This window comes from Heterodontus francisci, chromosome 36 (assembly GCF_036365525.1).
Source record: "Heterodontus francisci isolate sHetFra1 chromosome 36, sHetFra1.hap1, whole genome shotgun sequence".
Classification (NCBI taxonomy): domain Eukaryota; kingdom Metazoa; phylum Chordata; class Chondrichthyes; order Heterodontiformes; family Heterodontidae; genus Heterodontus; species Heterodontus francisci.
This window is the reverse complement of record NC_090406.1, coordinates 22,827,509-22,852,188: the sequence shown is the minus strand read 5'-3', so window position 1 is coordinate 22,852,188 and position 24,680 is coordinate 22,827,509. Positions and strand designations below refer to the sequence as shown.

General features: G+C 42.3%; 1 protein-coding gene across 3 annotated transcripts in view; it reads right to left on the bottom strand.

Moving 5' to 3' along the window:
• The window catches only part of LOC137351667 (phospholipid-transporting ATPase IC-like), a 123,195-nt gene that overhangs the window by 13,098 nt on the left and 85,417 nt on the right, over nucleotides 1-24,680 (bottom strand). For all 3 annotated transcript variants that reach the window (XM_068016352.1, XM_068016350.1, XM_068016351.1), the window contains 8 exons: nucleotides 23,393-23,468; nucleotides 22,459-22,603; nucleotides 20,759-21,035; nucleotides 13,911-14,134; nucleotides 12,125-12,208; nucleotides 9,417-9,662; nucleotides 8,123-8,261; nucleotides 4,042-4,172 (listed from right to left, as the gene is read on the bottom strand). In XM_068016352.1, coding sequence (XP_067872453.1) covers nucleotides 4,042-4,172; nucleotides 8,123-8,261; nucleotides 9,417-9,662; nucleotides 12,125-12,208; nucleotides 13,911-14,134; nucleotides 20,759-21,035; nucleotides 22,459-22,603; nucleotides 23,393-23,468 — 1,322 coding nt within the window. The remainder of the gene's footprint in view (nucleotides 1-4,041; nucleotides 4,173-8,122; nucleotides 8,262-9,416; nucleotides 9,663-12,124; nucleotides 12,209-13,910; nucleotides 14,135-20,758; nucleotides 21,036-22,458; nucleotides 22,604-23,392; nucleotides 23,469-24,680) is intronic.

The following is a 24,680-nucleotide window of genomic DNA, read 5'->3' as shown; positions in this document are numbered from 1 at the left end:
AGTAAACCTTGTGATCAGGCCCACCCCCCGTCCTTCCCCAAAGGCCTCCAACACCCCCTCCCCTCCCCCCCCCCACAGAACACAGAATCACAGAATTATTACAGCGCAGAAGGAGGCCCTTTGACCTATCGTGTTCACACCGGCTCGCCAAAAGAGCAATTCACTTAGTGTCATTTCCCCGCCTTCTCCCAGTCATCCTGCACATTCTTCCTTCTCATATAACAGTCAAATTACCTTTTGAATGCTTCAATTGAACCCGCCTCCACCACACTCTCAGGCAGAGAGTGCATGAAAAAGTTGCATGAAAAAGTTTTTCCTCATGTCGCTTTTGCTTCTCCTATCCATTACCATAAATCTGTGCCCTCTCAGTCTTGACCCTTTCATGAGTGGGAACAGTTTCTCTCTATCTACTCTGTCCAGAACCCTCATGATTTTGAATACCTCTATCAAATCACCTCTCAGCCTTCTCCTCTCCAAGGAAAACAGTCCTAACCTCTCCTAATCTATCTTCATAACTGAAGTTCCTCATCCCTGGAACCATTCTCATGAATCTTTCCTGTACTCTCTCCAATGCCCTCACATCTTTCCTAAAGTGCGGCGCACAGAACGGGACGCAATACTCCAGCTGAGGCCAAACTAGTGTCTTATACAAGTTCAAAATAACTTCCTTGCTCTTGTACTCTATGCCCCTATTAATAAAGCCCAGGATACTATATGCTTTATTAACCTCTCTCATCCTGTCCTGTCACCTTCAATGACTTATGCACATATAAACACAGGTCCCTTTGCTCCTGTACCCCTATTAGATTTGTACCCTTTATTCGATATTGTCTCGCCATGTCCTTCCTACCAAAATGAATCACTTCACATTTCTCTGCATTGAACTTCATCTGTCACCTATCTGCCATTCCACAAACTTGTCTATGTCCTTTTGCTGTTGTACACTATCCCCCTCACTGTTCTCAATGCTTCCAAGTTTCGTATTATTCACAAATTTTGAAATTGTGTCCTGTACACCAAGGTCCAGGTCATTAATATATATCAGGAACAGCAAGGGTCCAACACTCACCACTGGGGAACTCCATGACAAACCTTCTTCCAGCCTGAAAAACATCCATTGCCACTACTCTTTGTTTCTTGACACTCAGCCAATTCCGTATCCATGTTGCTATCAGCCCTTTTATTCCATGAGCTATAACCTTGCTCACAAGTCTGTTGTGTGGCACTGTATCAAACACCGTTTGAAAGTCCATGTACATCACATCAACTGCATTGCCCTCATCAACCCTCTCCTCAAAAAACTCCAGCAAGCTCGTTAAACATGATTTTCCCTTAAAAAATCCATGCTGGCTTTTTTTAATTAACCCGTATTTGTCCATGTGACTATTATTTTGTCCTGAATTATTCTTTCCAGAAGTTTCCCCACCACCGAAGTTAAACTGACTGGCTTGTAGTTGCTGGGCTTATCTTTACACCCTTTTTGAACAAGGGTGTAATGTTTGCAGTTCTCCAATCCTCTGGCACCATCCCCGAGTCTAAGGAAGACTGAATAATTATGGCCAGTGCTTCCGCGATTTCCACCCTCACTTCACTCAGTATCCTTGGGTGCATCTCATCCAGTCCTGGTGCTTTATCCACTTTAAGTACTGACAGCCTATCTAATACATCCTCCTTATCAATTTTAAACCTTTCTAGTGTCTGAATTACCTCCTCTTTCACATTGCCTGGGTTGCATCTTCTGCCTTGGTAAAGACAGATGCAAAGTATTTATTTAATACCTCAGCTATGCCCTCTGCCTCCATGTCTAAATACCCTTTATGGTCGCTCCCTAATCACCCTAACCCATCCTTTTACCACCCTTTTACTATTTATATGTCTGTTGTGACGGAAACCACACCTGCCAAAATGAGACATATTAATTTCATCGTATGGAACATTATTATTTGAACATTTACTGGACATTGAAATAACTTGTTTAAAAAGACCACAGAACAGTGGCTGAAAACATGGCTGCACATTTGCATTTTAAAAGATAGTGGCATGGAGAGACCATGGGAGTACCCCCAGATTCAATTAGCCAGATGGGTTTTGTCAATAGTGATGATCAAAAGACATTGAGAGTCATTGATTGTGTAGGAACCAGCATTCCACCCCACACCACCCCTCTCCACACTGTCTGGTAAGCTCGCAGGAGAGGCTGGTTCAAACAGGGAGCTAGTCACATGACTAACCTGCTGGCCAACCTGGAGTTAATGGAATTGTGCTCACAGAACAGTTTTTGAAAGTGATTGCAAATAAAATTCAAGAGAGCACTCCCTCTCTTTGTCTCTCTCTCGCTTTCTCACGCAAAATTCCAGGGACCCACGGAAGTAATTTAAGCCTCAAGACAGAAGACGCCTGCAGCTTTCTAGTACCAGCTAAACAAGTTTGAAAGTGTGCACTGGGCCCCAACAAGAACTGCAAGACTCAACTTCAATCATAGACTTTATATCCAACCCAGAACCAGTAACTGAATTCCATTTATTACTTAAAACCTTTCCCCCTTAATTCTTCTGTCTCTCTTTGCATGTATGTTTATCGCGTATGCATGCTTGCGTGGTTGCGTTGCATATTTTTAGTAATTTTAACTGAATTAGAGATTTAAGGTTAATAAACTTACACCATTCTTGTTTAATTGTGAGAAAACCTGCCAGGTCGATTTCTTTGCAATTACAATTAAAGAGCAGTGAGCAAAGACTCACTGAGGGGAAGCTAAAAACATGGCGTTTTAAAAACTAAACCCTGTTATGGCCAAGCTAGGAAAAGGCTGAGAGGGGAGTCCTAGACCCCTGCCTCGCCTGGTCATAACACTATAGAAAACTTTGAGATTTCCTTTAATGTTAGCTGCCAGTCTCTTCGTGTTCTCTTTTTGCTCCTTTTATTTGCTTTTTAACTTCCCCTCTGGACCTTCTATATTCACCCTAGTTCTCAATAGTATTTTGTGCTTGGCATCTGTCATAAGCACACTTTTTCTTCTTTATCTTAATCTCTACCTTTTTTGTCATCTAGGGGGCTCTGGATTTATTTACCCTACCTCTCCCCTTCAAGGGAACATACCTTGACTGTGCCTTGAAGGTAGGCCAGTGTTCAGTTACCGTTTTTCCTGCCAACGTCTGACTCCAATTTATGCACACCAGCTCCATTCTTACCCCATTGAAGTTGGCTTTCCCCAGTTAATCATTCTTACTCTGGATTGTTCTTAGTCCCCATTGCACCACAAGGGCCCAATATCTATCCCCTCAAACCAGGTCCAGATCTTCACCCCAACAAATCAGGCCCCAATCATCCCTGCCTCGAGGCCCTGTCACACCAGGCCCAAATTCCGCCCCCCCCCCCAACCAACTACCCCCCCATCCCCCAGGCAATCAAGTGCGATATCAGGGAAGGGAAGCAATCAGTGATGTCACTAACATGCTGTGGCGATGTTGGGAAATCCCGAGTTGCGGGTTCCCTATGACTTTCTTCTTGACCCCCCTCCCTGCAGGTCAGTGAAATTTCTGCCCTGCTGTTTCTCTCTCCACATATCCTGCCAGACCTGGTGAGCATTTTCTGTTTTTATTTCAGATTTCCAGCATCTGCAGTATTTTGCTTTTGGAAAATGAAGTGTTGCTTTATATTTTCATCATTAAGTTCTGGAAGTGTGTTCTGCATCTATGCTATTTTTGAACTCTTTAATCTCCCACTGACCTAACAAGGCTGCTGTCATTAAAACTGCAAGGATATATATGCGACCAGTGTATCCGATTCACCTTCTGACATTCTATCTTCTCTTGGGAGAAGAGTCTTAGCTTCAATTTCTGTCTCTTGCTACACATTTAGCCAAGATTGGGGGCTTATTGTGAGAGAAATAGTAGGGATGAAATTCCCTTTTCCATATTTATAAAATGAAAATATGTGATAGTAATGCTTCATTTAAATACTATCACATATTTTCTTTTTAAGTATAAACAAAAATCAAATGTACTGAACAAAAACAGACCAATTCAAAGCAGCAGCACTTACTCTTCCAGCATCTTTGGAGCCAACAATTCGCCAAATTAATCGAATTGTAATGGAAGGGATAAGATTGACAGCAACAGTCAGTAGGATGGTGAGCCAGACGTTAGGCTGTCTAACAATGTTTAATGCAGCTCCTGTAAAATAAAAGTCAAGAACATTAAGCACTCAAAATTCTGACACTAGTTACATCTTCAGATTATTTGGGCAGATTTGAACTACCTTAATGGATTGCGGTATTGTGCAAGCTTAACCAAGCAGATGGCTTGATCGACCACCCCCTCCATCACTGACACCTTGTGGCTGCAGCATTTACTATCTAAAGGATGGACTGTAGAAGCACATGCAGGGCTCCTTTGCCAGCACCTTCCAAACCTGTCGCCTTCTCCACCTAGAAGGACAAGGGCAGCAAGTGTATGTGAATATCATCACGGCCAAGTCACAAAACATCCTAACTTGGACATATATCACTGTTCCTTCATCATTGCTCGTTAAAATCTTGGAACTCCCTATCTAACAGCATTGTGGGCACACCTGCATCACAGCAGTTCAAGAGAAAGATTCACCACCACGTTCTCAGGGCAACCAGGAACAAGCAATAAATCTTGACGTGGGCATTTCTAGAAACGCCAAGAGAATGAAACAACATAGGGAAGTAGGTCCGAACTTTTCTCCTGGAATCTACTACTGTCCAGGTGGTCACACAGCAGTGTTCCAAAGAAAACTGGGGAATCCTTGCCCTCAAGAATTGTCCTCTAATATCTTGCTCCCAGCCCCAGTGACACTGATTCAACCATTGCCTGCTCTGTCACATGTAAATGAGGTGTAGGACTGGCTGACAGGGTATGTAATGCCCACCACTGAGTCCAGGCCTTTAAAAGGATTCACCAGCAGAAGCTGGGCTCATTCTAAGCAGCAGTATTTAGAGGTTTCTGCCATTCCTACTAATAATTATGTTCTTAGAGTGGCCCCCAATAGCACCACAACCGCTTTCATGGCCCTCAGTACAGTACAGATTCCGCTGGGAACCCATCATCATCAGAATGTAACCGACTCCAACCCAGCAAAATGGGTCTGGCTCACAGCCAGGTCAGGCCAATCCCACCCAAACCCATTTCCAATGGGACAAGGAGAATCCAGGCCTTAGTAATGCACCGAACAGTAGGAAGCAATTTGGAAGCTTTTAAAGCAATGTTAAAGCAGAAGTATCTATATTCATTGAATGTTAATTTGTTCTCTAGGAAAATTAAGGAACATGGAAGGCCATTCAGCCCATCTATCTTGCTCCTTGCAATAATCAGCTGATTCTATCCTGGATTCTTCATCACGTGTGCTTTTCATTAAAAACTTCCTGATTTCATTTCCCACCTATTTATTCAACCCTGTATCCAAAAATAACTCACCAAATTCCCTCAAAACATAGGAGACATTATGTCCTGTGGAATACTAAATATCTCAGTCTACAACCAGCGGTCCTGTTCCCAACCTAGTGAAATTGGGTGAGACGATACAGAAGCAGCTCATGTGTGCACACAGAGTGTGTGCACGCACACACAGAAATGGAAACACATGCATGCCCATACAGAAATGGGGATACAGCCACAAAGAAACAGAGAGAAAGAGGTGTGCATGCAAGCACAGAAATGCAGATGCATATACATGTATACCTAGAGACACACACAGGCAAAAAGTGATACACACACACACACACACACAGATGAGTGTGCACTTCTACACAAAAACAGAGACTCTTACACACAAAGTCAGAGGTGGACATGGAGAAACAGAAACACACACAAAAATCGAAACGTATTCAAACAGATAAACATGCACACAAACACACTGATACTTAGTCTTATACACTGAGGCACAAAGATACATTCATATGAGCATAGAGAGGCACGCACACAAAAATCAAGATCAAAATCAAGCAGAGATGCTCAACCTTGCATTTGAAGAAAATTTTCAGCCTTTTTTTTCTTATCGTTTTGACTTGCACTATCACAGGCATGGTGTTCCAGAACTCTTTTCTTTTTCTTTCACTCTTTGGCTGTCATTTCTTTAGTTCATGCTATAAGTATCTTTCTCGCTTTCCTGCCCTCAATTTTCTCCTGCCTTTTTCTGAAAGTGCTCATTCCCATTGGCTGCAATTCCTTTGATGTTGTTCATCCACTGGCTATTCTTCATGTGTGCTGCTATGCAGGGAAGGTGCGAATACTCTCTGCATAGGAGCACGTATGAAGAGTGTCCATCTGGACAAAATATTTAACTGCGCTCAATCCTCTCCTCACTGAACAGTGATCTGGTGCAAGAACCCCGGCTGATGTTTCCACCCTCTTAGTTGGGAGACACTGGGTGGAATTTTATGCTCTCCCCCGTGGTGGGTTTAGAGGCAGGGGGAGCATAAAATCGAGTTGGATGGTGACGGGGCTGGGGGGGCAGGAGGTTGTTCCCACCACCATCCTGCCTCCGCCGAAATTTAGTCCATGGCAGGAAGGCCTGTGAACAACCTTCCTGCCGCGCTGCCAATTGAGGCCCTTAACCGGGGAATTAAGCCCCAATTAAGGGCCTCTTCCCACTGCAGCTGCAATTACCCGAATGGTGGATGGCCTTATCACCGCATGAGAAGCATGATAGGAAAATCCATGCAGGCCGCTTCCTGGCTCCGGCGAAGGCGGTTGGTCCTTGTTAAAAGGCACAGTGTCTGAACAAGGGACGCGGCATTGGGAAGGGAGGATGTGTGGGGCCTGCTGAGGGCCACCCCCTCCCCCCACGACATGCACCCCACGGGACACCTCTCGCCTTGACTTATCTAAGGCCTAGCTCCAGTGACGCTCCTCGGCCTCCATGACTGTTACCTCCAGCAGCAGCCACCGCCTCCACAGTGGCACTGCAGTTGCTGGCCTCTGATTGGCCAGCAGCTCTCCAAGAACAGGATTTCCAGCGATGGGGTCCTAGATCCTATGGAAGACCTACCACTGTCCACTTAAGTGCCTGATTGGCACTAAATTCGGTAGGCCTTCTGGAAAAGAGGCGACGTGGGGATCTCGGCATTGGTTGCTCCCAGCGTGGAGACCCCCACCGCCAGGATAAAATTCCCACCACTGATTCTGATTGTTGTGCCCACAGTGTCATCCAGTCAAAATCGGCTAATTCATCTTTGGCCAGAAATCAAACCTGGGAGCTTCACTGTTTAAATAGCCCAGTTTATGCACTGAATCACTGAGAGAGCAAATCCCCTTTTACTGTAGTCAACTGAAAGGAACATGACTGCTAAAGAATCCCAGTTTCACTTCTTCACACTAGGAGACTTCTTTGAGCCCAATTTTTTGAGCATTGTTTAATTAAAAATAGATTTAAAAGACAGGAGGATGAGCAAAGTGCATGATCGCCTTCACCTTTTTTTTTTATAACATTTGGTACAGAAGATGACATTGCACTCGTTGAATGGCAAAAGATGTTTAATAAAATGACATAGAATCATAGAGAGATACAGCACTGAAACAGGCCCTTTGGCCCACCGAGTCTGTGCCAACCAACAACCACCCATTTATACCAATCCTACATTAATCCCAAATTCCCTACCACATCCCCACCATTTTCCTACCACCTACCTACACTAGGGGCAATTTACGATGGCCGATTTACCTATCAACCTGCAAGTCTTTGGCTGTGGGAGGAAACCAGAGCACCTGGCAGAAACCCACGCGGTTACAGAGAGAACTTGCAAATTCCGCACAGGCAGTACCCAGAACCGAACCTGGGTCACTGGAGCTGTGAGGCTGCAAAGGGAAGATGTCAGGGAAGATAAACTTTTAGGAAAGGTGCAGGCTGCAATTAGGTCCTACTTCAGATTGCCAAAATGTTATTTGAAGCTCCACAGAGTCACAGATACTAGAAAATTTCTCAGAGCTAAGACAATATTCACTTCAACGTCATAAAATTTGGTGAAAAACCAGAAGTACAAATTTATATTATCTCTGCTAATCTTAAATTCGGCTGCAAATTCATATTGGTCAAACTGGTAAAATAATTCACATGTCTTCTGTTAAGTGTACAGATCAAAGCAGACAAATTGCTTTCTTACCATAGAATTGGAACATATCTGGTTTCGCTTGAGTCAAGAAAGAACTTTGCGTTAGAAAGGTGATGCAAAAGTATAGTCCAAGACTGATGATGATAGACAAAGCAGTGGGAATTGTCCAGTATGAAATCTCCAACATAACCTGTTCAGAGAATAAATTATTTAGAATTCTTCCAGACAGATACAAATATTTAGTAATTAAGGAAGTAGGATCTGCCTCTATTTCTTAACACTTTCATATGAAAGTACTTTCATTTAGACAAATTAAGCATTTGAAAAAGTACTTCAGTCTAAAAGTACTACACAATTATTTGGCAGCTAAATTCTAATTGGTATAGCAGCAGTTGGCTCCAGGAGATATCCTTCACTTCCAGGGTACAACACAATAGCAAGAAAAGCAGTCTCCTAATCACTAAGAACCCTGATAAATGTGATCACATTTAAATTTAGTCACATGCACTGCTTAAATCAGTGGTTCTCAAACATTTTTGGTCGAAGGACCCTTTTTCACATGGATTAGTAATAACAGAACCCCATCAAAATTATAATACAATATAATATAGAAGTGCATGTAAAGATTGTTCCATAATGCTTTTAAGAAAACAGATATTTACTTGCAGATATCAGGGAGATGGGTGTGTCTGCTTCTCACTGCAGAGACAGTCTATCCTTGGTGTGATGTTAACAATGTCATTCGTAACTCTCATATAAAAGCCAGCATTTTTCTTATTTTCCAGGGAGAAGTGGATGTAATTGCAGAATGTGGTCCCCCAAAACACCCATAAAAATCCCTTGTAATTAAGAGAATTTGATGTATTCGGTGTGTTAAAACAGTGGTCCTGCAGGGCACTGGAAGACTGGCTGGAGGATAGTCTGAGACTAGTTTGACAGCTTTGTTCATCTCCATGAGTGACAGTGCACCACTGCAAGAGGCTGCAGACTCTGTTAACATTTGCCATATCACTCAGCTTAACCAAAAATCTCAGCGTCTTCGACAACGGTAGGTGGCCCTGTGTAGATACTTGGTGGTGAGCTGGGATCTGGACCCTGACCGTGGCACCAAGGGCAGTTATCCACATCGTCCACCCATAAGGCCAGCCTTGCTCAGTAAGCTCTTCCATATTATTTTTCAGACCTCCTAGAAAATCTTTAACAGACCCAAGTTTGAGAACGACTGGCTTAAACTAACCAACTGGCTTGAGCTTCACAAAGATTTATATTTGATAGTGTTGATGATCATTAATACAGGTTCCGCTGTATAGTCCTGTGATGGCCAAAGATTTAATTGTGAACTTACCTCAATATTAACAGTCAGCACCACAGCAGTGCCAATAGTTGTTGACAAGGACTGGTAATCTGAGACTGCTGTGCCATCTTTCCCCACAACCTCCAGGAATGCTCCATATGGTATAAAAAATAAAACTACTGAACTTAGAAGGCCATGAAATAGAGTAATTAAGAAGATCCTGTAATTGAATAGCTCATTGCGTTGTCCAATTTTGTAGAGTTTGGGATACTTAATACTCAGAGTGTCACTTATATCCTGTAATTCCAAAAATACAAACACAATTAGAAGTAGAGGAAACTACCAGGTTAGAGCACTGAGAAGTGTAACAACCCAAGACATGATCTAATCCTAAATATTATAAAGAGAGGTACCAATGCTTAGTTGCCTGGAATTATCAAGTTAAAAATAGTGGCCTGGGAGTTCTAACATCATTATAGATGGAAATAGTAATATATGGGCAGTACAGCCAAATCTGCAGGATAAAATTGCTCATAGCACACACAAATGTTGCATCTTACGGCTCAACAAATTTTTCACAATTAATCACTTTTAAAGTGCAATGACTATTGTTATGTAGCCAAACACTGGCACTTAAAAGGGGCATGTACTTATTTTCCTGCTACCATCCATACCATGCTTGATCCAATGAGGCAGCAAAGAGCTTTTTAAAAAGTTACCCAGGGGAGTTTACAGTGACAGTCGAAACTATAATAGGGGCTACTTGAACCTAACCTGCCAGGCGGGAAAGAGGTGGGTTCAGGTTGGCTGCCTGCTCTACACCCTGCCCCTGCTTACTCCCCATTGAAGTTGGTGGCGAGTAAAATTGGTCGGGGCGTAAAATGGTCAGCCAACCCGCTCAAGTCAGGCCTCCTGCCGGGCGAGATATGTTAAAATTACCCCCACCTCATGAATTTTCTATTGTCGACTGCCAGCATATCCATCCTGCAAGATGAACTCAAACTGGTGAATCTTTTACTCTCTTTTCAAATGGACAGTAATAAACCAAAAGGACACTTGCAAAAAATTTGCACTGAACTATTCACAACAAAATGACACAGTGTAACAATGCCACCTTTTGGCAGGAAAACAATATGAATCAGATCTTTCAGTCACATAAAAAAAGGTTTAGCCTTTGGGGGTATTCCTTCCTAGTTTACCACACCACTTTTTAAATATTCAATGTTTTGTCAACCAATTGGCATTAATTAAAAGATAAAATATTTTTAAAGGTTCTTATCCCAGCTTGTATTCAATTCCTTTGTCATAAACACAAGCCAGGATGTGGCAAGAAGGGATCCACATGGACATGCATTTTTTCTACGAAAAATCAAGTTAGACACACTCCCCTACTCTTCCACATCCCTCCAATGTTTTCTCCTTCAAATATTTATCCAATTCCCTTTTGAAGCTACTATTGAAACTGTTTCCACCGGATTTGGCAGTGCATTCCAAATCCTAACCACGCGTTGCATAAAAGTTTTCCCTCATGTCGCCTCTGTTTTTTTTTTTGCCATTCATTGTCAAATCTCCTTCGGTTGCCTTTAGCAACACTGGATACCCAGGAATGCACAGGCAACCCAGTTGCAAAGGATTAAATGATGGAAAACACACTACATGGCGTATTCCTGCAATTTGCGTGTAAATCTGGGCAAGTATTTTATATGACTGATGATACTTCTAGCAGAAAATGCCAGAAGTGGTGGGGAGAGTGGGAAACCAGCCGCGTTGTTCCCAAAGAACCTTCCATCCCAATGCACCAGAGTTACTCCAGGAAACCTTCAGCAGAAAATCAAAACCCAAATCTCACCAACTGGGTCATACCCAGAGATTTCCAGTTGTCTGCCCAATATGGCAAGATCTCGTTGACAACTGGAATTCACCAAAATCTATTAAAAAGAATTATTTTTAAATAATATTATGGGGAAATAAACTAGAGAAATAAAATTAATTTGGTGCAGGGATAAAGGGCAATCATGAATGCCAGAATTCTGAAATAAAACAGAGGAAGTGCTAGAAATGCACTGGAGGTTCATCAGCATCAGACAGAAAAAAGGTAGGCCGTATTTAGCAGGAATCCTTCAACAGTGGCAATCATTTCAGAGCACAGATGAAGGGTCCAACCCAGAACTTCTCTTTCAGAAGCTGATGGATCTGCTGTGCATTTGTGCATTTCATAATTGGGCACGAATTAAAGAACAATTACTCGGGTTTTTTCCATCATCGCACTTTTTTTTTTTTAAGGCTGGGATAACCAGGTAAATAATTTGGTTACATTGCAAGGAGACATAAATAGGAGATGGTCACGAACAGGTCAAATAAAGAATTTAGGAGGAATTTCTTTCAACAGAAAGTGGTGAGTATGTGGAACTCGCTGTCACACAGGATGGGTGAAGCAGATAGCATTGGTGCAATTAAGACGAGGTGTGATACATGCATGAGGGAGATGGGAATGAAGGAATACAGTGGGGGAGCATAAGAAGGGGTTTTATTTTGAGTGTGAGGAGACTTCTGTGGAATATACACGCCAGCTTTGACAGCTGGGTCAAATGGCTTGTTTCTGTGGTGCAGATTCTGTGTAATTCAATGATGAATTGTAATCTTTTTACAGTGTTAGGGCCTCAAAATGTTCTGAGCATGTTCAAGAATGCCTTGTTTATTTTTGCTTGCAGAAATTGGAGGGTACTGAGAATGTGCACTTAAGTTGGATGGTATCTTACCTGATCTAGTGCCCCCAATGCCAGAATAGGCAGCCAGCTGTATGCCACTTTGTAGAAGGCGATGCACCACTTCTCAAAAACAGACTTTGCATAAAACAAAAAATAGGAAATGTGAAAATTACTGTGTGCTGGTTAGCAAAGAAAAATAAACCATATTTAGATGCAAGCTTAGATTGATTGAAGGTGGATTTGATAGCACATGGACGGGGGAGGGGGGGGGGGTAGAAAACTTTGTATTTCAGTTTTTAAAATTTCTGCCAGACAATTGGCACCTTTGACTATTTTCCTACTGTAATTCATACACCAGGATCATTTATACTGCAAAACAACATACCAGCCATGAATTTGCCGTTGACAGATTTTAGAATTAGCTGAGAAATTTGAGGATTTTGTCAACAGCTCAATGGTAGGGATGTTGTCAAGAAATATGACAGTATGACTTCCATCAGACAGTGTTAAACAAGCGTGAAGCTTAAGAAGTCTCAAAAAGGCTGATTTTTTTGTTAACTACACCTTCCACCTTTGCAAGAGGAGAAGTTGAAAATTCTGAAGATGTGTTGGTTGAGGTGCATCACATATTATGACCCCTCCCCCCTTAGTTTCCAATTTGTACCAAATTATGGGCAGCTTTGGTCTGTGGACTCATATGTACTATGACCTGAGTTAAGATGACCTATTTCATGTATGATTTTGCTAGCCAGTGGAAAGAAAGCTTAACCCCATCAGTTGGAGCTGGATACAAAGTCAGATCCCAGATGTGAGAGGAAAATGGACTAGATCAGTTTTTATGAGGGATGAACTTGTATTGTCTCTTTTAGATGCTAACAGACCTGAAGTATGTTTTATCCCACTGCTTCTTGCAGTCCCTCAGATGGCCAACTTCTGTTAATTTAAGATTTCTAAACAGTGCCAATCGTGTTTGGGAACATTAATAGGAAGTGTTTACAAAAATGTATATTCATATAGCACCATTAACATAATAAAACATTCTTTGCAGGAGCAAAATTAGACACCGATCCATATAAGGCAATATTAGGACAGATGACCAAAAGGTTTACCAGAAAGGTAGCTTTTAAGGAGGATCTTAAAGGAAAAGAGAGAGGGAGAGAGTCAGAGAGGTTCAGAGAGGGAATTCCAGAGGTTAGGGCTAGGCAGTTGCAGGCACAGTCACTAATGGTGGAACAATTAAAAATTGGGGATGCTCAAGGAGCCAGAATCAGATGAGCGCAGCACTCTCAGAGGGTTGTAGGGATGGAGGAGATTACAGAGCGAGAGAGAGAGCGACAGAGTGTGAGAGCGAGCGAGAGAGAGAGAAAGAGATGAGGCCACGGCAGGATTTGAAAACAAGGATGAGAATTTTAAAATCAAGGTGTTGCTTGATGGTCTTAGTGATGGCGCGAATGTGGTCGGAAGCTCATCTCAAGGTCAAAGAGTTGCCAGGGAGAGGGAATCGGTAGCTAGGGAATGGAGTGTGGAGCGGGAACCGAAGACAATGGCTTGTGAGACATTGTTGACCCCTTTATGCTAAGGAGACAGAACAAAATATTAGTTAAAAGAAAGGAGAAGAACTACAAGGGGAAATCGCCCTAAATTCTTTTTCATATTGTCAAATCGTGCTTATTTTTCAAACAAATTTTGTGCTGTTTCGGTCTTTGAAGTCAGATTTCCTCTACCAGGAAATTCACGAACTGAGCCTCTAACTGCTTATGCTCCGTGAATCCCATGCTTGCCATTAAATCTGAACTTAAGGTAAACAAAACAGCAATGTTAAGATATTTGTACTTACCTGACCAGAAAATCCATTAAAGAATGAAAACCAGATTTGGACAAAGGAAAATGCAAATGTCTTGTATAGGAAATATCTCAGGAACTTGCAGATCCTTATGTAGGCCCATCGGCCGTGAACCAGAAGCAGCCGTTCAAGGTAGCGGAACTGTGCAAGCGAGTAATCACTAGATAAAACAGCCTGCATGCCCTCCTGCCCGCTGATTCCAACTCCAATATGTGCCGCTGGGGAAACATGCAATAGTTTGTAAAGTCAGTCGTTATATACAGGGGTACGCATAGTTTGTTTTAGACCACAGAATATTGAGTGAAATGGATATTTGTGACTAGGAATGGATTGTGGGTCGTCAAACCTAATGCTGCTCAAGAGGAAGGCCCAGCCGCACCTTCTCCAGGGCAACTAGGGATGGGCAATAAATGCCAGCCTTGTCAGCGATGCCCACATCCTGAGAATGGTTCTGAAAATGTTATAGGTGCACGTCAGTAAGTGAGTTTTTTTTATATCTTTCCTGTTACTTCACTGAGTGTTCTAACAAATTTCAGAGCTGAATTTCCTTTATTAAATGATTTGGTTATAGGTGTAACTGCATCACTATGCTGTTCTTTGATTGTACAATAGGACTGATTTAATTCTTTAACTTACCAACACCCGCCCACCCAATTCAACATCCGCCCAATATTGACAGAGCTGATGTGGGGCTAGATCTTGTAAGCAGCATTGTAAATCTAACAACCTATCTGTTCTGTACCGTCTGTTACAGGTGTCTTGCTCCAAAAGGCAGCACAAAGCAAATCTAATTGCTAAATTAACATTCTAAATTATGGCTGACGCTATTTAATAATAAAACAAAAGAGCTGAACTTATTGGGGCCATGCAGGGACTGGGGAAGAATGATCAGTGTTGTGGTGGATGATAAGGGAAGAGGAGAGAAAGGCAGACAGCAGAGATGGGGCAATTTTATCTTAACGCATCCCCAGCAGGAAACTGATGGGATTGAATTCCCACCAATTTTAGATCCCACCCTATTTTACTCTCCAGTGAAGTCAAATGTGAAGAGAATGGAGTGGGGTGGGGGGGAATGGGCGCAGATCTGATCCGATTAGTTTCCAGCTGAGTGGGTTGGGTTAAAATGACCCCCTGGTGCAGCCAGAATGGGCTACAGACTGTAAAGTGCTAAAATGCACATACTGAATTTTTCTTTAAAATCATCAAATAAGCCATACTAGAGTAAATTCAAGGCATTGGAAAAAGGTTTGAGCTGCCCTGCTAAATGTATAACAGTTCACAAGTATCCTAAATACAGAAAATCGACTTATAAAAATTCTCCTCTTCTTTTGAGTTAACACACTTACTATAAGATCACTATCCTGCCATATTGTTTACATCTCATGCACTCCTTAAAATCCCGTCAATCAGGAATTACTTTACCCTCGTTTAAATAAACAAAAATAAGAATATCCACTAGAGTTAAAAACGGAGTCAAATTGTCAGACATGAGTGTTTACCCACTGAGCTAGTTTAGTGCCTGCTGAATTATGAACCTACTCTGGCCACTGCAGGCTGTTTCTGGATCAAACAAAGCCAAATTGTCAGAAAACTCCCCAATTGAAAATATGCCAATTTTACCTCCTCTTAAGATTTGGGTGGGGGACATTCTGACTCCCTTAAACAGAACAATCCTCTGTACTGACCACCACCCCACCCCCCATGCCCCAGCCTCTGCTGTCATCTTTTACCGAACTGATCTGTTCTGTGACCGTTTCTCAGACAAACACTTGAAACTCAGATAACATCTAGAATTTCGCTCAGTCACAACCACTTCAAAGTTTAGATTAATTCCACAAACTGGAAGAGGAGCCAAAACCACTTCTGCTTTATTTGGAAACAGGTAGGTGGTATAAAATCTTCATCACTTCAAGCTGCTTTCGTATCTTTGTGCAAGTTATGAGAATACAGTGAAACTCACTAAAGCTTTGTTATCGCTGAGGTAAACAATTCTCCGACTACATAAACTCCAAGCCCTCTTCCCAGTCCCCAACTGCACATTAAAATAAAAAAAAACTCTCACAAAATCTGTCTTGTGACTGATTTGCCTTCTTATTAATAAATGGGACACGTGACATTTAAACACAATTAACTTGTTATGACATAGGTTTATAAAATGTTTTGAACACGGTGTGCATGTCTAATAATGTTACTGTTCATTTAAATGGTATAATTCAGGGCTGGGCACACTTTCAATGTGTCAGCTGTGGCTCAGTTGATAGCACTCTTGCCTCGGAGCCTCCAGGTTCAAGTCCTGCTTCAGGACTTAAGCAGAAGAATCAATGCTGACACTCCAGTGCAGTACTGAGGGAGTGCTGCACTGTTGGTAGTGCTGTCTTTTGAATGAGACATTAAACCAAGGCCCCATTTGCCTGCTCTGGTGGATGCAAAAGATCCCATGGCATGATTTCAAAGAAGAGCAGGGGAGTTATCCCCAGTGTCCTGACCAGTGTTTATCCCTCAACCAACATCACAAACAATTATCTGGTCATTATCACATTGCTGTTTGTGGGAGTTTGCTGTGTGCAAATTGGCTGCCTCGTTTCCTGCATTACAACAGTGACTACACTTCAAAAAAATACTTCATTGGCTGTAAAGCGCTTTGAGATGTCTGGTGATCATGAAAAGCACAATATAAATGCAAGTTTTTTTTTAAGTGTCTTACGTTCTTAAATCACATCTTGATATATTTTGTGGATTAGTTTCACTGATTGTAATAAATGGAATCTTTCAATTACCCTGAACAGAAAAATTACATTGCGGCCTATGGAAAGGATTGGATTTTTTTTTTACCCTGATTCCCTTAGCCTGTTTCCTAAAATGGGCGTCACCATATTCTCAATTGGGGCAAAGCCAATTTTACTAAACTGAGGAGTGATTTAGCGAAAGTGGACTGGAAACAGCTACTTGAAAGTAAATCAGTGTCAAAACAACGGGAGGCATTCAAAGGGGAGACTCAAGGGGTTCAGAGTAAACACATTCCCACAAGGAAAAAGGATGAGACAGCCAAATCTAGAGCCCCATGGATGTCAAGGAGCTTATAGGGTAATATAGGGCAGAAAAGAAAAGCTTACGTCTGACACCAAGAACACAATACTACAGAAAGCAGAGAGGAGTATAGTAAGTGGAGGGGTGAAATCAAAAAGGAAATTAGGAAAACAAAAAGAGAGGTTATGAAAGAATATTGGCAAGCAAAATCAAGGTGAACCCAAAGATGTTTTATCAATACATTAAAGAGTAAGAGGATAACTGAGGAGAGAGTAGGGCCCAGAAAAGACCAAAAAAGTAACCCATGTGTAGGGGCAGAAGATATTGGTATGGTTGTTAATGAATACTTTGCATCTGTCTTCACAAAAGACAGGGACAATGCAGATACTGTAGTTAAGGAGGAAAAGTGTGAACTATTGGATGTGATAAACATAGGGAGAGAGGAAGTATTAATGGGATTAGCATCCTTGAAAGTTGATATATCACCAGGGCCAGATGAAATATACCCTAGGCTGTTAAAAGAAGCAAGAGAGGAAATAGCAGAGGGTCTGATCATCATTTTGCAGTCCTCACTGGATACAGGTGCCGGAGGATTGGAGAACTGCTAACACTGTACCTCTGTTTAAAAAAAGGAGTGAAGGACTGAATAATTACAGGCCTGTCAGTCTAACCTCAGTAGTGGGAAAATTATTGGAATCTATTCTGAGAGATGGGATAAACTGTCATTTAGAAAGGCACAGGTTAATCAAGAATAGTCAGCATGGATTTGTTAAGGGAAGATCTTGTTTGACCAACTTGATCTAATTTTTTTTAAAGAAGTAACAAGGAAGATAGATGAGGGTAGTGCAGTTGATGCGATCTACATGGATTTTAGCAAGGCTTTTGACAAGGTCCCACATGGCAGACTAGTTAAAAAAAAAATCCCATGGGATCCAGGAAAATGCAGAAAGATAGATACAAAATTGGCTCAGTGGCAGGAAACAAAGGGTAATTGTTGACGGGTGTTTTAGCGACTGGAGGGCTGTTTCCAGTGGCATTCCACAAAGGCTCAGTACTGGGTCCCCTGCTTTTTCTGGCATATATTAACGATTTGGACACAAATGTAGGGGGCACGATCAAGAAATTTGCAGACGACACAAAGATTGGCCGTGTGGTAGAGAGCGAGGAGGATTGCTGTAGGAAGATATTGATGATCTGGTCAGATGAGCAGAAAAGTGGCAAATGGAATTCAACATGGAGAAGTGTGAGGAGATGCATTTGGGGAGGTCAAAGAGGCAAAAGGAATACACGATTAATGGGAAAATACTGAGAAGTGTAGAGGAAGTAAGGGACCTTGGAGTGAATGTCCACAGATCCCTGAAGGTAGCAGGACAGGTCAATAAGGTGGTTAAGAAGGCAAATGGAATCCTTTCCTTTATTAGCTGAGGGACAGAATACAAGAGCAGGGAGGTTATGCTGGAACCGAAAACTCATTGGTTAGGCCATGACTTAAGTACTGTGTACAGTTCTGTCACCTAGATTTACGAGGATGGTGCCAGCACTGGAAAAATGCAGTTATGAGGAAAGATTGAATAGGATGGGGTTGTTTTCCTTGGAATAGAGAAGGTTGAGGGGAGATCTGATTGAAATGTACAAAATTTTAAGGGGTCTGGATAGAGTGGAGGTGACAGGTTTATTCACCTTAGCAGAGAGGTCAGTGATCAGGGGGCATAGATTTAAAGTGACTGGTAGAAAAATTAAAGGGGAGATGAGGAAAAACCTTTTCACCCGGAGGGTGGTGATGGTTTGGAACTTGGTGCCTGAAAGGGTAGTTGAGGCAGAGACCCTCAGCTCATTCAAAAGGAGTCTGGATATGCACCTTAAGTGCTGTAATCTGCAGGGCTACGGACCAAATGCTGGAAGGTGGGTTTACTATAGGTGGATCGAATTTGGTCAGCAGACACAATGGGCCAAGTGGCCTTTTTCTGTGCCTTAAACTTTCTATGATTCTATGATATTATCTTAAAGATCTCCTCTTAAGAACTGAGTGTTTCAATGTTTTGCAATGCTGAAGATGATGGAGTAACTGTTATAGAAGCCACTAGGTGGTAGCACAGTTCCTGTAAGCAGCGCAAGGTACTATGTTTGACTACACGTTATGCAATGCTGTAGGTTGAGACCAATTTTTATGTCTCTGTTCTAGCTTCAGGTCTTTCTTAAGGAGAAATGAACAAATATTTAACCATAATGGAAAAGACAAAGCCAGAAGATGACACAATAATTGGGAGAGTTGGCAAAGGGACACAGGTTCAAACTCAAAAGGAACATAGGAAATAAGAGCAAGAGTAGGCCATTCGGCCCACTGAGACTGCTCTGCCATTCACACAGATCATGGCTGATCATCTAACTCTACGCCATTTTCCACACTATTGCCATATCCCTTGGTGTCATTAGTATTCAGAAATCTAGCGATTTCTGTCTTGAACATGTTCAATGATTGAGCTTCCACAGCCCTCTGCAGTACAGAATTCCAAAGATTCACCATCCTCTGAGTAAAGTAATTCCTCCTCATCTCAGTCTTAAATGGCCTATCCTTATTCTGAGACTGTGTCCCCAGTTCTAGACTCACCAGCCAAAGGAAACATCCCACCCAAAACCACCCTGTCACACCCTGTAAGAATTTTGTAGGTTTCAATGAGATCACTTCTCATTCTTCGAAACTCCAGAGAATACAGGCCCCGTTTCTGCAATGTCTCCTCAAAAGACAATCTTGCCACCCCAGGGATTAGTCTGGTGAACCTCCGTTGCACTCCCTCTATGGCAAGTATATCCTTCCTCAGATAAGGAGACCAAAACTGTACACAATACTCCCAGTGTGAACTTGGGCCATATATCAGAAAGTTCTTCACATGAAGAGTGATTAATACACCAAATTAGATTTTGGTAGTGGTGGCAAAAGCCTTGGAATCACTAAACAAAATAATGCCTTTGAGTGATGGGCGGTTAGGTTACCTGACTACCTGGCAGTTTTCGGAACCAATATAGACCCAGGATTTGTGGTGGTCACACATCCTAGAGGAGGATTAGCACCCGAATTCATAGGAGTCTAGCACCAGATGTAGTTATGACACCCTATCAATCTGATCTAAGTGCCACCAATTGCCAAGCTTTTAAGTGTTAAATTTGTCTTTTTATTAATAAATCAGAGACTGACATCAACCAACCAACATTAACCTGTTATGACATAAGTTCACAGAACATTTCTAATGCTGCACATGTGTCTAATAGTATTACTGATCATTTAAATGCTCAGTGTCCTTATAAAATGAAGCTGCCACCACCTCTGACAGTTCTAGTCATAGAATGATAGATATTACACCTCAAACAGGCCACTGGACCCATCAAGTCTGTGCTGTAATATTCTATCATTCTACTATTCTGTGCCGAGTCTACATGAATTTCCTAGTTGAATCATACTTCCCTGACCGCTAATCCTACCTTTTTAGCATTCTTCTTTTTAATTCAGTCACCTGAAATCCTGCTCCTGCCTGCCAGCCATGTAACTCTTCCCACTAGATTCGGGCAGGCGGTCAGCTCTGATCATGTGCATAGGACCCAGGAGTCAAGATCTTATGGGTGTTGCACTGTATAGGGTCACCAACCTCACCTCGCCCCTCCCTCGCAAATCCCTCCCCAACAATCTTGCTCGCTTAAAATCATCCCACAATTATTGACCAACAATGAAAGAAGATTAATTGCCCTATCACTTTGTGTCGTAACCCTGCCTCCTTTCTTTGAAAAGGGGTGTCGCATTTATTAACTTTGCAAGTTCTTACTTTTCAGCATGTTAACATCATTCGCTCCATCACCTATGGCCAGCGTGATGGCACTTTTGTACTTTTTGACCAGTTGCACCACCATGGCTTTCTGCTTGGGCGTGACGCGGCAGCAGATGACGGCCTGGCACTGGCAAGCCAGCTCCACAAATGCTCTCCCACGAGCCTCTTCCTCACAGTCAACATCCTCTCTTGTTTGCGGATTAATGGCGGTTCTCAACTTCCAGCAGGATTGTTTCTTCCTTTTTGATCGCTTCAAGCATTTAATGAATTCATCCTAAATGTAGATTGGAAAATGAAGTTACAAATTCAGCTGGCATTGTTGAAAGGTAATTGATACTCGTAGCAAAAGACTTTGCCAGTGGGAGAAGGAGTGCTATCGAGGCCTCCCTGTTGCGGTATTGCAGTCTCTCACTAGCATTACATGCTGTTGAAGTAGCTGCATGGCCTCCTCTTTCTGAAGCCCCAGTGGAGGAGCTGGCTTCCATTGCTTTATCTGGAGAATCTTTTACAATAAGATCAGCCTTTCATAAAGTGTTCCAAAAATGTTACAATCACAGCAGAGTAACAGCCCACCCTGTCATTGTTGTGACCCATCAGCCACTGACCAATTCCTCTTTTGCAAAGTATAAAATTATGCCAAGGTACAAACTTTAAAGCTCAATTTTGGAACAAAATGCATCAAAGCAATTAGAGAGTCAAACATAAGGAAACCTCTGACGATACATTCCAAGACAGAGTTGGAAGAAAATATTAATAAATAAGAGCATGAGTAAGCCATATGGACCCTACAGCCTGCTCCACCATTCAATAAGATCATGGCTAATCTTTGACATCAACTCCACTTTCCCGTCCTAATCCATATTCCCTCGACTCCCTTAGTGCTCAAATATCTTTGGATCTCAGTCTTGAATGTATTCAATGCCTGAGCATCTAAAGCTCTCTGGAGTAGAGAATTCAAAAGATTTACAATCCTAAGTGAAGAAATTTCTCCTCATCTCAGTCCTAAATAGCCAAGCCCTCATTCTGAGACTAAGCCCCCTAGTTCTAGACTTTACAGCCAGGGGACACAGCAGGCAGAATTTTGCCTTGGATACAGATGCGGGTTTGGAGGTAGCCATGCCAGGAATTTCACACAGGTGTGCGGCGTTCAGGTTGCATGGTGTTTTTCCACCTCCACACGGTTTTTCTGGTGAGATTGCCTCTGTCATCCCGCCACTTCCAGGTTCCTGACTTAGAATTCATCCTGATGGGATGCGATCCACCCAGGAAAATTCAGCCCAGCCTCTCACTATGTCAAGCCCTCTAACAATTTTACACATTTCAGTGAGATCGCCTTTCATTCTTCTAAACTCCAGAGATTATAGGCCCATTCTACTCATTCTCTCATCATAGGCAACCCTTTCATCCCATGAATCAATCTAGTAACCTACACAGGCCCCATTCATTAATCAAGGCAATTATCTCTCTCAATTCACTCAGTTATACAGCTGTCCAGTCTCAGCTCCAGCTCGTCTTGCTACACTGTATTCTGCGATTTTCTTACAACACGCACCATTAGAATATGCAAAGTTCTTCCATTTTGTCAACAATTGCTGGTCATTGTTAGGTTCTGCATTTAGCAAAAGGTTGCTAACATTTGGAAAAATAACCCTCAATAGACTCCAGAAGTAAGTAAGTCAAAGAACCAGATAACATACCAAAAAGCTTCCTGTGATAATCAGTGCCTTGTTGTCACACGACAGTATATCAGGCTGCTCACTGCTGCTTATGGCCCTTGAAATGGTTGCATTGTTGTTATCTTTGTGTCTGTGGTTGCTCTTCTGTAACTTCTCTAGGGCTTTGCTGAGGTGGTGATATGACAGAAATGTTCACGTTACTATTGCCTCACCAATAGATAGCTCAGCACAAGCTCCCGTGCCTCACACTATAGCAGTGCAGTCAGACATGTGTAAAACGACTGAACGTTCAGACTGGTTACATCTAACAGGTCAAATTTAACAAAGAGAATGAGCTGCTGAACATTTCTTCGTTCAAAACCATCTCTGCAGTGAGAAACAAAAGGCAGCTCACAAAAAGGCAGGGGAGGAAGGGTGATGAACCCTGATTCTACCAGAGTTGTAATCTTGAGGATGAAGGGCCAAAAGAGCTGGGAGACATTTTATTGGAGAATTTTCATACACAAGTGATAAAGATGAAGTGCTTGACATATTTAAGCTATTTTGTCACATGCTTTGGGACCAACACAAACCTGTTTTGCCATTACTTTTTGTAAGGACAATGGCTCCAAATTACCACAGGCATTCCAGTGTGCGGTGGAAGGCCTAGGAATTAGGCCAAGACCCAGAAATGGCAGGACCCAGTCTTCACCTTTATCTGTCTCAGAGTGCAGCGTGGCTGGGAAGAGGGGATTCCCAAACTGTGAGTTTCCTCAGCCCTGATTTGGTCAGTACTGCTGGGTCTGAGGCTTCCATGGCAAGTCACAGAAGTAGGCCTCGCCACTATTTCATACCTCCCAATCAATGCCAGGGGCATTTAATTTGGAGAATATCTCCCATACCCCACAAATTCTGGTGGGCATATCCCAAAGCTGAAGTAATCCATCAACAGGGAAAAGTATGATTCATTACTTACCTGATGTCATGCCCATCAAAAAGCGCCATTCGGTCTGACAGTAATTTACAGGAATATCCAATATTAATCGCTGTTTCTGTTAAATGTGGGAAAAGACAGAAAAAATTAAAGAAAGGTAACTCCTATTCATTCAGACAAGTGAACTACAAATGCTGTACCTTACCTAGTGTCAACAACATGCTTTTTCCAATATCTTTATTTACCTATGTCACAATGTTGATAATATACATTTTTCCACATCACTAGTGACTACTTTCTGTTGCAGGCTTCATCCCTGCATTGCGCCTGCCAGTAATAATTTCCAGAAAGCATGCTGGGGAATGAAAATGTTCATACTCATATTCTCCTCTCATGATCACAGGCTCCATACAATCTGCCATAGTGGAGATAATGCCCTTCATTCTGCTTCCGTTGTGCAATGTCTGGCTGACAGTCTCTGCTCTCTCGCCTCTTCCCAAATGCCACTGGCCCTCAGTGCTCTAGTGAGATCTGGGCATGCATCCCTCACTGTGACAACCTGGAGCATTGGGTGTAGAAGGAATTCTTGGATGTTTTGGGTGTCATGGCTGTTATATTCCAGAAGACCAGTTGGTGAAGGATAATACTGGAGCCAATCTTTACTCAGTCTAATATTTATTTAGAGCGTGAAACATTACAAGCATACACCCCCTAACTCAACCACACCCCAGTTTCACCCCAGTCTCTTAATATCTACTCAAGTGAAACCCCAATTAATGCCCCCCATCTGCATATAATTAAACACAATTGATATACAATTAACAATGGCAACAGTACTAAAGGGTCAAAGCCGGTCTGCATATGCCACTTTTAAGCTGCAACCAGTCTGTATTAAAATCTGATGAAGGGTCATCAACCTAAAACATTAACTCTGTTTCTCTCTCCACAGATGCTGCCAGACCTGCTGAGTATTTCCAGCATTTCCTGTTTTAATTTAAGATCAGAAGCATTGTTTGGGTGTAAGTGTGTCAGAGATTATAGTTTAGGTTGCTGTACTGAGACTAGGCCTGCTTGGACCAGGAAAGGTCAAAGTACCTTCAGTGTAAGCTTGTGTCATTTCATAACTTCCCATATCTATCAGGGGCTACTAGACTCTGGTACAGTCTCAGGGATCCAAGGACCTGTGAAATATTCCACCTTTACCCCATTCTAATCCCTTTTCCCTGGCTAAGATGATTCTTAGATATTTATTTTTACCCTTCCTGTCTAGGAAGGGTGACCAACCCGTGCATTTCTCTTCCTTTTATGATTCATTCCTGCTGGGCTGTGC